Raw genomic sequence first — 13,422 nt, 5'->3', positions numbered from 1 at the left:
GATAGACAATGCTTCACATGTTGCAAATCTTTTTTGTAGGGAAATATTGTGCCTCCATGGAGTACCAAAGACGATTGTCCCAGACCGCGATGTCAAGTTCTTGAGCTACTTTTGGAAGACCTTATGCGCCAAGCTCGAAATCAAGCTTTTGTTCTCTTCGGCATACCATCCTCAAACCGACGGCCAAACGGAGGTCACGAACCGGACACTCTCCACTCTACTGCGAGTGTTGATCAAGAAGAACATCAAGGAGTGGGAGGAGTGCCTACCCATCGCCGAGTATGCCTACAACCGTGCAAGACATTCTACTACCGGCAAGTACCCCTTCGAGGTCGTCTACGGTTTCAACCCGTTTTCCCCATTGGACATTCTTCCTCTACCACTACATGAGCGCATCAACATGGACGCGAGTGCTTGAGTGAACTACCTCAAGAAGATGCATGAAGATACAAGGCACACCATCGAGCGCCAAGTACAACGACTCGCGTCCAAGTTCAACATCAATAGGCAACCCATGGTATTCAACATTGGAGATCTTGTGTGGCCACACCTTCGCAAGGACCGCTTCCCTAACGAACGCAAGTCCAAACTTCTACCATGAGCCGATGGGCCCTTCAAGGTGCGTGAACGCTACAACAAAAACTCCTACAAGATCGTCATCCCACGTGACAAGTACTCCGTGAGCGACATCTTCAATGTCAAAGATCTCTCCCCTACCATGGTGATGAGGATTTTGATCCGAGGTCGGATCTTTCCCAAGGGGGGGGGAGATGATGTGGAGCATCCTTTGGTCATCCCCATGGTCCTATCATCGTCTCACCAAGTGCTAAGAGGACCAATGACACGACCACGTGCAAGAGCTCTCGAGACCGAGGTGACATCTCCCCTTAATGAACTTCCATATGAATCATGTGAGACATGGCTACTACCTCAAACGGAAATGCTATGTGTGCTCAGGTACCTAGAAGACCCTCTCGGAGATGCTCGTGAAGACGGACAAGTCTCCAAGTTCATGGACAAGGAGAACCATTGGAAGGAGTCGAGAACAGCTCCCAGGACCCGGACATCTGGCCAGGACCCCGGACATCCGACCCCTGGAGGTGTCGCCAACCGCAACGGCCCAGCTGCCAAGTCTACAGGGCCCGAACATCCTGCCTCCGGCCCGGAAATCCGGTGTTCAGCCCAGACATCCGGAAAAGCCCATCCAGAGAACAAAAGGGCAGGCCCGTCAGCCCGGATTTCCGGCTAAGGGCCCGGACATCCAGCTCTTCCCGAGCCGCCGGACATCCGGACCCTACCTATCCAAAGAGCACGGAGACCAGCCCCGACCGCCCGGACATCCAACGCCAGCTCGGACATCCGGCCCGACGCCCGGACATCCGGCCTCCCCTGTCCGCGAACAGTGTAAGGGCCCGAGGCCCATGTACCCCTTCGCTCCCAAGACTATATATACTCCTCCTCCCCCCTCTTTCTAGGGTTAGCAAAGGATTAGCTCATTTGAGAGACAAAGCTTTGCTCATCCACTTGGTTACTTCTCCATCGGAGTTCACGGCCTCTATGGAGAAGATCCCCCAAGCGGATTCAAGACCCCTAACGGGAAGACCCTCAAGACCTCCTCACAGAGAAGAACTTGCTACTTGTATCATCCCTTGTTGATCGTGGATCGTGTATCTCTTTGTGTTTCGAGGATCTAGCACATGTGTAATCGAATCTTGTTGGTTTGAGTGATTCTCGTATTTTCCCTCGTGTTTTCCCTCATGTTCTTCATAGGATCCACTCCAATCGTGAAAGATCCGCCCTATGGTTTCCACCCTACATCAGAGTGGGATCGTATCGGAATGATCAAGGGGTTTGCTTGCCTGGAAGATCAGCAGGGAAGCATTGTTCCTCGGATAGGTAGTCGGTGCCACTCGCAGAGGCAGAACCTATCGAGAAGAACGGTACTAGAGAGGCAATCAATATACATCCAATGCAACAATATGATGCATGATCATGACATGTCAAAATGCTATGAATGGTGCTAATGCATGTAGCAACAATTTGGATGAAGTCCATTTGAACCAAGGACCTGGCTAGCGAGCGCCCGTGCGCTCCATGGTGGTGGTTGTGAGCAGACCTGCCATATTTAGAAAGACTAGTTTTTTGTACGTCAGTCTCACGTGGTTGACCCAATTTGGAAAATACCCAGCCCTCTTTTCCCTCGCTACGCTTGCCGACAATGTAGCAGTCAGGATCATGTCTAACACATATTTATTTTCAGTTTCTAAAAATTAAAAAGCCATAACTTTTGATTCAAACATCGAAATTCAAATCCGCACCGTTGGTTTCTTGCGAGAAGCTCTTCAAAATTAGATCCCATATGAGTATGTTTAGACAAAAAAAATCACGAGCAACTCTGGGTGCTACCGAGGCAACTTCAGTGCTATAAGAAAGCAACTTCTTGTTAGTTTGCAAAAATGATTGCCTATCACCAGAAAATCATAATATAGTTAACTACCATGACTACCAAGCTAGCTAGATTCACCTCTAAATTGCCTACCATAACTAGCGAGTATCATAACACTATGCTTTAGAGTATAGGCAACTTGAGACAATGATGGACAATTTTTCATAGTACTGTAGGCAACTAATTAACGATGGCATGCAACTAGTTGTCATCGGTAGGCAACCAATGAACAATTTCGAGCAACCTATAGCACCCATGATAGGCAACACTAACCAGCGATGACAGACAACTAAGCACAGTAGATGATTTCATAATATTATATGCAATTTAGAAACAACAACATACAAGCATCAATGGTATACAACTTAGAAGTAGTGGTGTATATTTAGGATAATGTTAAACAAAATTAACTAGAACACAAAATGTAGTAAAGTTGCCTATTTATTGCAAAGTTGCGTCTAGTAGACAGAAAGTTGCTTATAGAAAAGTGATGTGATGCTACCTGTCTGTCTTTTGAAGTTGTTCAATGTTATTAACTAGTTACATATCAGTGCTAACTAGTTGTTTCTAACATAAATCCTAATTTAGTACATATATGATATAGGAAACTTCATAACCATAGTAGACAAATTAGGAGAAATGTTTATCTGCTTTTACAAGATAGGGATATCTGATTGTAGGACCGTGTATGCATAATATATATTGTATGCACCTTCATAACGCAAGTTGCCTCCTTCAGTGTTGAAAGTTGCGTCCTTCGGTGCTGGAAGTTGCCTACTTTAGTACCACACTTGCCTACCGATGATGCTCAGTTGCCTATATATGGTAAAAATTGGTTGCCATGGTTTTTAAGTTGTCTACGTTAGGTAAATTCACTAATACATATGGTGCAAGAAAGTTGCTTTTGTTTATTAGTAAAGTTGCCTCATCTAGCATCAAAGTTGTTTTTGAAATAAAATCATCAAAATATATTCATATGGGATCTAGTTTTGAAGAACTCGGCGCAAGTGACCTAACGGTGAAAGCGGAACTCAATTTCGACGTTTCGTTTAAAAGTTATAGCTTTTTAAAATTTTGTTAAAGAAAATTAAGTGCTAAAGGAGACATAGTTCTGCAGCATACACGCTGCATTAACGATACATCACACCTCATATGAACGCATTAAAATGCTCTTGGTGGCTAATCCAGTGTCACTTTTCATTCTCTTAATTAATTAGGACCACCACATGAAATGAAACAGAAAGAATCCATGCATCAGACACTGAACGTGAGGGTGCGCTCGATTTAACTAAATAGTGCAGCTACACTAATAAGTAATTAGGTTGAACCAAAAGGTTCAAGTACAACTCCAATTTAAGCATTTTGAAATGCCATTTAGTTGTTTTCACTTATACAGTAAGTATAAGTTGCTTAAACATGCATGAAATTATTACAAATGGATCATTTGTATTTTTTTATCATTTTTCATATATAACTTATTTCAACCTAAGCTACAGTTGATTTTCTCTGATTTTTCTAAGGTTGGTGAATTTTCTGAATTTACAAATCATTTCTGATATATAAAAGCCCTAGAAAATAATTATGACATCAGCATGGCGTAGCAGGTCAACTGAGCCGTCTAGGGTCAAACTTGACCAGTGGAGCCCATTGGTCAGTGGCTCATTTCACTACAGTGGTGGAGAAACTGCCGATTCGGCCCTCACTCGCGGGACTGATCCGAGACTGTTTTAAGTTCTGTGCCCGAGATGTAGATGCAGCCAAGGCAACCAAACAAATGTTTTTCTTCCCGCGCGGGCCTGGTTGGGCCTAATGTAGGCAACCAAACATGTCAGTATTGTTTTGTTGCTCGCTAGACGGATATGCATTGTCGCTAAAGTTTCACTTTGTAGCCTACTCGTGCTTGTGTGGTGTATAAGAAGTTGGAGAAGAAGTCCTTCACCGTCATGCATTATTGGTTGAAGTTGAATAAGCGACCGAAGTGGAGCCTTTTCATTGCCAAGACCGCTGCCCAAGCCAACGAGAAAGAAACCGGTGACCCTACCGACCCAACTCAAGAACCGCCAAAGAAGGTTAGAAGAAATTTACGATGGAAAAAGTGGGAGGAGGAGAGGACAGAGCGAGAAGGTGCGGCGGCCAAGCTGGTAGAGGGGTTCGGGGACATCTTGACGAAGAAGGAGGAGGCATGCGTGAAGCACTCAGAAATCAAGGAGGAGAGGAAGGCGAAGAGGTTCAAATTGTTGATGAAGGCAACGGACAAGAAGATCAAGCTCGAAGAGAGGAGGATCATGATCGAATAGAGGAAGGCCGCACTAGAGGAAAAAAGGGTGAAAATCGCCGCCAATGTGGAGGCCACCAAGATGTTGACCTTGAATATGGACTCTTTGGATGCCGACGCAAGAATCATCGTGCAATTCCGCTACCAGATGTTGCAGCGGCAGAAAGATGAGTTGATGGCGATGGACTATGAGGACGCGGCGGAGGCAGAGGCTGCCAACGCAGCAGTGACGACACCACCTTGATCGGCCAGCAGACGGCTGGGATTGCCGGGCCGCCAGGCAGAAATGCACGAACTGCCAAATTTATATTCTTTTGGATTCGGGCATGTAAAAGCTAACCATATTTGCTTTTTTGGGGGGGTGGGGGGTTGTGATCGGGCTTACGATCTGGCGCTGATCTGACCCGGCACGTTGTCTAGATCAGAGCATATTTGAATTTAAATTTATTGACGAACATATGCAGGTTAGTGTTGGATGTCTTTCTTCTTCATCCGTGTTCGTGGACTGGTCCCGCTACCTGCGGACGGATGCGAAAGGATATTTATGAGTTGTCGTTGGAGATGCCTTATGATAAGATATAATCCCATTGTCAGCGTGAACAAAAACGCGCCACGAGACAAAAGAAGTCTCCCAGCGAGTGCCGTTTCGTGCACACAGTTACACGAAAGGCACTCGAGATAACAACCGAAAGATACAAGTACGTAGCCGTAATATCATATGCCCACAAGGATACGGTTTTAGACACAGACGCATGCCGAGTCACATGACATGATCGATCACCTCACCTGGAGAGGCCGGCCGGACACGTTAACGCCGTAGTCACGCAGACAAAAGCTACGCGCCGGCCGAAGCGACACACGCGTCGCCAGGTGTTGCATGACGCCTAAGATACTGCGTACGTATACCTGGTCTGGTCTCCCCATCACCATCAACGATCACACATCCTACTACTCTACGTACGTACCATCTCTGCCGCAGCAACAACATTATTCGCCCCACCAATCATACATCCCGATTTGTTTAAAAAATCACCGTTCATCACTCCAAGTCAAGAAACCAACCCCACCGCGCCGATCGGGCCGGGAACCCGTCGCGCTCACCGCAACGAGCCAGAAACGCCCGACCCGACCCGATCCAGCCGCGCCGCGCGCACTCGCAGGCAGGCAGGGACAAAGCCAAACACCACCCGACCCATACCATACCAGACCCCCGCAGACTGGCGCGCATCATCATTTTCCACCCGGCGCGCGGCCGGCCGTGCCACCGCGCCACTTGGACCGGACGGAGGCTCTCGGCCCCGCGCGGCTCCTTGCCATAAACCAGCCGTCGCGCCCCACCTCTTCTCTCCTCTCCTCTCGCCCAGTCAAAGCCAGAGAGCACCAGCCTCAGCCTGGCTGGCGGGCTGTCTCCTCTGCCGCTGCCGCCTTCCCCTCCGCCTCTAAATCCTCCGCCCCTCCCCGCCTGACCATCCACTCGACCGGCGCCGAATCCGGGACGGCGCGGGGGGATGGGGGTGTCGCCGGGGGGCAGCGCCGGCTACGAGTGCTCCTTCAAGATCCTCCTCATCGGGGACTCGGGCGTCGGCAAGAGCAGCCTCCTCGTCAGCTTCGTCGCCGCCGCCAACCTCGACGACGACATCGCGCCCACCATCGGTACGTCTTCTTAGTCTCACACCACCACCACGCCACGTCCACTCCGATCGCTCTCTCGCTCTGCTTGGTACTACCAGACTAGTACGAGGTTCAGTGTACGCTCGTCGTATTGCTTCGGAGTATATAGTGTGGTGGCAGTAGGTAGCGGATTAAAGGCATCAGCGATTCCGCCCATTTCGGTGAACGAAACCTTTTCCTTTTAAGTTTTAATTAATGTCCGAGCTGTTCTCTGCCTTTGATTCTGCTGAATTGTCTCCACTTTCTTGTTGTTTGTTGGCGTTGGCCAGGGCTGGGAGTTAGTCTCCATGCTAAGTAGCACCATATGTCCTTTACAGTTGGTCTTATATGCCACTAATAGGTTGGTCCCCATCAACCCAAATGCTTAAATGCTGAAGCTAGTATTTGGGGAGATAGGAAAGCGATCCATGCTTGTGCAACAAAACCTGATTGCGCACTACAGAAAATTTACTAGTGCTACCTTATTTCTATCTCAAGCAGCCATTTCAGAAAAGTCATTTGGACAATTTTACCTTGCACGTAATCTATGGGAATGGTTCAACTCGCTGTTGTCCTTATGTATGTCCTTCCCGCCACTATGTTTTCTCGCCAGTTTAGCCTTATGGCCTATGGGTGAACTCTTTGTGTTATGCACTCAAGATTGTGTGAGAGACAATATGTCCTGGCTCGTACAGTTCGAAGGAAAATAATTATAGCCAACTCCAGTCTACCCCTTAGACCCGGGAGATCACAGTGGTGTTATGCTTGTACATGCAGCTCTGTATACTACTCTGATTTCACACCATCACATTTTTATTCTATAAATTGCATGCTCTTTTGTATGATATGTATAGTTCACATGTCTTATAATTTTGTTTCACATTGATTTCCAGGAGTTGATTTCAAAATCAAGTTTCTTACTGTTGGTGGAAAGAAACTGAAGCTGACTATATGGGATACTGGTGAGTTCACAATTTCCTCTCATTCTCCGACTGTTCAAGTATGGTCTTCTGCAGTAGGAACTAGCACAAATAAGTCCTAACTTCAAGTAAGTGGTCGTGTATGCAAGACTTTTATGATCCAAGAACAAGTGCTTGGAATTTGCTCATAGAGATGCAGCAATGTTTTAATGTGCCAAAAACTACCAGGAGTTGTTACAAGCACCAACTAGAGAAAAAAATAGCAATAAAGATCATCTCAGAAAAAAGAAAGACGATAAGCATGGAAAATTCCTAGATTTAGCTTGCCAGTCATCTTGCCCTCCCATCCTTCTCTGCCATCATTACTTCCACCATTTATAAGATACTCCCTCCGTAAACAAATATAAGAGCGTTTAGATCACTAAAGTAGTGATCTAAACGCTCCTATATTTGTTTACAGAGGGAGTACTTTATTATTTGGGTGCACCCATCATGTTACTCCCTTTCTCCTGACATCATCTCGATCAGAGGTTCCAATCTTATGAGTTTATAACCCCACTCCAGTGCTGTCCTAAAGAATAATTCAGAGCTGCACCATATTACCTACTTTTCACGACAGTAGTACTACTGGAAGGTATCTTAGTTATATGTAAACAAAGTAAATTATGACATGGTGTCTACGATATTTTAAATGTTCTACAAGTCATTTTCTGTTGTTTTGCAGCTGGCCAGGAGCGGTTTAGGACAATCACTAGTTCTTACTATAGAGGTGCTCAAGGAATTATTCTAGGTAAAAAAAATGTTCTTAGTTGTTTTTGAGTTCTTACATATACTGTTGTTCTAAGATGATGTCAATTTTTCTCACTCGGAGATCAGATATCCAGGATATGCCATAGAACTTTTTAGGTTGGTCTATTCAATCATTCCGTTAATATACTCACCAGTAGGTCAGCTACTTAGTGCTACAATATGTAGATCGTGTTTTTCTGTAGCACAGTTCTCTTGCATTTCCCTTTGTATTCATGATTTCTCCATTGATGAACCCAAATCAACTCTGTTACTTGCAATGCATGGAATTATGAGAAGTTGGTGACCACAAAGATGCACCCTTCCATCAAACGAGAAATATTTTTCATTATTTTGTGGATACTTCTTTCTATGTGTATGCATGGACAATCTTATTAGTTAAGAGTATCTTATTTACTCATGTTTGAGCGCCGCTCTGTAGGCTAGCAGCTTCTGTGCTCGCTCAGCCCACCTGGGTTTGAGGCTTGGCCTCTCGGCGGTGCCTCATGGTTGTTCTTCTAAATAAGAAAATGCTACAGGTGCTAGTGCATACCGGTCAATATTTTTTTTATTTGCTGATGTTTTGATCACAGTGTGAATTAGATATCTAGTGAAACTGTGGAACCTTTGGTCATACTTTACAATAATTTAGTTCCTGCTAATCATTTGGTCATGGCAAATATGAAAGCATGTGCATAGGTTAACGATGGCAAATATTTGATTAACTTGTAGTGGTAAATTATCTTGAGAATTATGGTCCTTTGTGTATTATGTTTTTCATGCTATAAAGTGGATTAAGGTCTAATGTCTTATAGTATTTTACACATAGTATATGATGTCGCGAAGAGAGAGAGCTTCACAAATTTGGGTGATGTATGGACTAAGGAGATAGACTCAAACTCATCAAACAAAGACTGCATAAAAATGCTTGTTGGAAACAAAGTTGATAAGGTACCATTTTTTTCGAAACAGAAATTGTTATTTTTCCTGAATATTTTGTTCCAAACTTGTTATTTTCCAAAACTAAATTGCTTTTTCTACACAACTTTATATCAATTCAGGAAATCACTCATGGGTCAAGTAGACATCAATTCAGTTCTTAGCTTTTAATTTTGATGGTCCCATCTTTACAGGATGATGAGAGAACAGTCACAAGAGAAGAAGGTCTTGCCTTTGCACAAGAATCTGGATGTCTGTTTCTTGAGAGCAGTGCAAAAACACGAGAAAACGTCGAGAATTGTTTTGAAGAACTTGTGCTAAAGGTAAAGACTCCAGAGATACTGTGCCCCACAACCTTAGATCTTAAGGCTTTTATACAATTATTAAGATGCAAACACATGGGGCACAACTGAAGAACTCAGTTGCATTTTCAGTTTTGTGGTTGCTTTTTCTTCTAGTAGGCAAGCCCTTAGATACATGAATCACAAACAGACTCAGTTTTGTCCGTCGTGCAGATCCTTGAGGTTCCAAGTCTCCTGGAGGAAGGCTCGTCATCGGTTGTCAAGAGGAACATTCTGAAAAAGCAACAGGAAAGTCATGCAAAGTATGGTGGTAGATGCTGTCAATAGATTCGTGAGTATGATTGAGCTCGCTATCTGTGGTCATCGTATCGCAGGCAAGTTCGTGATACCCAAACTGTAGATGTTGTCGCGTTCTCGTTGTATATGAGTTGTGTCTAAACAACCTGTGATTAGAAAAGGTGGGGAAATTGGGGAAAGTAAGTACAGTAGTTTGTAAGGTTTTGGAGAGTGGTTAAAATTGGTTTGTACAAAGGGAACGCTGTGTCTATTCTTGCTGTCTAATAAGGTATAATTTGCGCAAATTGCTTTGTCCTGGTGATGAGACAGACCTTCCCTACTTTCTTGATTCTTGATGTTAGCGACTATCGCATGGACGGCACTGAAGGTTTATTGTCGAGATGTGCGCATTCTGCTCTTTTGATAATTCCAGCAAACAAAAGATTACCCTGGAGGGTAGGCCCTTGATGAACAGGACACTCCTGGATGATGCAAGGCCAAGGGCCAGGGGAAGTGAAGAGGCCATCCTTCCCTTCGCACATTTTCCAGATTTCCCAGCAAACAAAGATATGTCCATGGAGCGTTAGTTTTTCAGGATTCAGCCAAAGGTGCCGAAGAGCCCAGGGGCTATAGATCAATGTTTTCAAGCCCGGAGTTCACTTGACAGTGAAAGAAATTGGAAGCATTACTTGACTGAACTGAACCCTAACCGCAAATTGATATCGGATTTTTGCTAGGCGTCTTTGTTCCACTTATGCTGATGTGGAGGCATAGCCTATATTTAAGCGGTTGTAACATATGTGATTTTTTGGGTTCCAAGTAAGTGCCAAAAGCATGGGAAAGTATCAGGTACTCCCATCCTTGGGGTACTCCCGGTGCTCCAAGTTTAAAAAAACATTTATAAATATTTCAAAAATGCCGTAAAAAAAGATGAATGTTGGCAAGGAATGTAATTACAACTTCTAAAAATTTCAGGTCCAAACTCGAAATGTACATAAGAAACAAACATGTGAAATCTGGCATGAATAGTGTAAGAAAAAAACAAAATCAACACTGACACTATTCACATCTCGATTTCACATTTTTGTTTATCAATGTACATTTCGAGTTTGGACTTGAAATCTCTAGGGGTTGTAGTCATGTTTGTTAGAGTTATAATATAGGTCATGTACCCCTTTGTATTTATCCCGTTGTATAAGGGGTTTTCTGCATATGTTCCACACCTGTATATGTATATATATCGGCCTATGGCCTCATGGGAATACAAGTTGCTTATTCCTAACATGGTATCAGAGCTCTAGGGTTTCTTTTCGCACGCCGCAACTCGTGCTCGATCCCGTCGTGACGGCCGCCGCTGCTCCGATCCGCTGCCCCGGCCTGAAGCGTCCACGCCCGACGGCCTCCTCATCCCGCGCCGGGGCGCTGCTCCTTCTGGACGCTCCTCAACACGCGCCGGGCGCTGCTCCTTCTGGCCGTCGTGCGGTCGTCCGCTTCCGCCAGTTCCGCTTCTGCTCGTGGTCTCCCGCCTGTCTCCCGCCTGCTCGTGGTCTCCCGCCTGTCTCCCGCCTGCTCGTGGTCTTCCGCCTGCCGTCCGGTGCTCTGCTGATTTCGGGTCTCTCCTAAAAAAATGTCTGCTGCATCGGGCTATGTTGTTGTCCCTCGCTGTCCGGTGATTTTCGATGGTACTAACTACACCGAGTTCGCTGGCTTCATGCGCATTCACATGCGTGGCATCCGTCTCTGGGGTGTTCTTTCTGGCGAGGTCTGCTGTCCGCCACGTCTGGTTCCTCCGGTGGCCCCTACTCCGCCGACTCCACTGGTTCTTCCTACGGATGCTAATCAGGCCGCCAAGGATGCGGCTAAGATTGCTGATGAGGCTGCTGATCGTGCCTATGATGAGAGGGTTTTGGCTTATGAGGAGGCTCTTCAGACGTATCATGGTGCTTTGTCTGTTTACACCCAGTGGCTTGATGATGATGCTCGTGCTGCAGCTGTTCTCACTGCTAGTGTTCTGCCTTAGTTTGCTTCTGAGTTTCTGGGTCTTCCTACTGTCTTCCAGATGTGGACCTGTCTTCGTCAGCGCTATGAGCCCTCTGGTGATGCCTTATACCTTTCTGTGGTTCGTCAGGAGCATGCTCTTCAGCAGGGTGACTCTACTGTTGATGACTTTTATGCACATAGTTCTGCTATCTGGCGCCAGCTTGATTCTCTCCGCAGTGCTGGTTGTCGTACTTGCCCCTGCTGCCAGGCTGTCCAGGCCGATTTGGAGTTTCATCGCGTCTACGAGTTCCTGTCTCGGCTCCGTAAGGAGTTTGAGCCCCGGCATGCTCAGTTGTTTGCTCGTGGCCGTATTTCTCTCATGGAGGCGCTTTCAGAGATTCGTGCTGAGGAGACTCGCCTACGTGGTGCTGGTTTGCTGGAGGTTCCCTCTGTGCTCGCTACTCGGGCTTCTTCCACTCCACCTGCTGCACCGCCCCATTCTCGCTCGAGTGCTCCGCCGCTCTTGCCCACTCCTTCTGGAGGCTCAGGTCGCCCCCGTCCACACTGTGACTACTGCAACAATGATGGTCATATTGAGTCCCAGTGCTACACCAAGCGGAAACACCTGCGCAAGGCGCGATCATCCTCCTCAGGGACTTCGCCATCTCCCTCGCCAGCTTCAGCCATTGCTTTGACTGAGCAGGATATTCTGAGACTTAAGCGTCTGCTCGCGGCTTCAGGTTCTTCCTCGACGGGTACTGCTGGTTCTGTGACTGATGCTTCCCGCACTGAGCACCCGCCCTCTACACAGTCAGGTACATCCCCATGGGTTCTGGACTCTGGAGCTTCTTTTCATATGTCTTCTCATTCTTCCGCTTTGTCCTCTCTTCGATCGCTGGATTCTCCTGTTCATGTCTTCACTGCTGATGGTACTCCACTTTCTGTTGCTAGTAGAGGCCATCTTTCCACTCCTTCTTATTCTGTTCCTGATGTTGCTCATGTTCCTCGACTTACCATGAATCTGTTTTCTGCTGGTCAACTTACTGATTCTGGTTGTCGTGTCATCCTTGATGTTGACTCTTGTTCTGTCCAGGATCGTCGCACGCACACTCTGGTTGGGGCTGGCCCTCGCCGCCGTGATTCTCAGGGTCTTTGGGAGTTGGACTGGCTTCATGTTCCCTCCGCTGCCACCACCATCGCCAGTCCCTCCGCTGTTGTCGCCTCTGTTACTGGTTCCTTCAAGCAGTGGCATCATCGACTTGGTCATCTGTGTGGTTCTCGGTTATCGTCTTTAGTTCGTCGAGGTCTTCTGGGGTCTGTCTCAGGAGATGTCTCTTTAAAGTGTCAGGGTTGTCGTCTTGGCAAGCAGATTCAGTTACCATATTCACATAGTGAGTCAGTGTCTAAGCGTCCTTTCGATTTAGTCCATTCTGATGTATGGGGTCCGGCTCCTTTCGCTTCGAAAGGTGGTCATAAATACTATATTATTTTCATCGATGATTTTTCTCGTTACACATGGCTTTATTTCATGACTTCACGTAGTGAGGTGTAGTCTATTTATAAGCGTTTTGCTGCCATGGTTCATACTCAGTTCTCTTCACCCATTCGTGTTTTTCGTGCTGACTCCGCTGGCAAGTATATCTCTAAGATGTTGCGTGGTGTTCTTGCTGAGCAGGGTACTCTTGCCCAGTTCTCTTGTCCTGGTGCTCATGCTCAGAATGGCGTGTCTGAGCGCAAGCATCGTCACCTTCTTGAGACGGCTCGTGCTATGATGATCGCCGCCTCTCTTCCGCCTCATTTTTGGGCCGAGGCTATCTCCACTTTCGCCTATCTCATCAACCTTCAGCC

General features: G+C 46.3%; 1 protein-coding gene across 1 annotated transcript; it reads left to right on the top strand.

Moving 5' to 3' along the window:
• Positions 1–5,948: 5,948 nt before the first annotated feature.
• Positions 5,949–9,899, top strand: LOC109737001 (ras-related protein RABC2a). The gene is made up of 6 exons (XM_020296233.4): positions 5,949–6,374; positions 7,265–7,333; positions 8,016–8,081; positions 8,907–9,028; positions 9,211–9,339; positions 9,532–9,899. The coding sequence occupies exons 1-6, from the start codon at positions 6,230–6,232 to the stop codon at positions 9,643–9,645; spliced, it is 645 nt and encodes a 214-aa protein (XP_020151822.1). The 5' UTR covers positions 5,949–6,229; the 3' UTR covers positions 9,646–9,899.
• The last annotated feature ends 3,523 nt before the right edge of the window (positions 9,900–13,422 follow it).

The sequence above is a fragment of the Aegilops tauschii genome, chromosome 1 (assembly GCF_002575655.3).
Source record: "Aegilops tauschii subsp. strangulata cultivar AL8/78 chromosome 1, Aet v6.0, whole genome shotgun sequence".
In the NCBI taxonomy this organism is placed as follows: Eukaryota; Viridiplantae; Streptophyta; class Magnoliopsida; order Poales; family Poaceae; genus Aegilops; species Aegilops tauschii.
Note: the sequence above shows the minus strand (reverse complement) of the source record. Positions and strands in the feature narration are given on the sequence as shown.

Bases quoted from the DNA above. Each gene is read 5' to 3' on its own strand.
- LOC109737001 (XM_020296233.4), top strand. From the start codon at position 6,230: ATGGGGGTGTCGCCGGGGGGCAGCGCCGGCTACGAGTGCTCCTTCAAG. The intron at 6,375-7,264 runs GTACGTCTTCTT...ATTGATTTCCAG, and splicing joins CGACATCGCGCCCACCATCG to GAGTTGATTTCAAAATCAAG. The intron at 9,029-9,210 runs GTACCATTTTTT...CCATCTTTACAG, and splicing joins TTGGAAACAAAGTTGATAAG to GATGATGAGAGAACAGTCAC.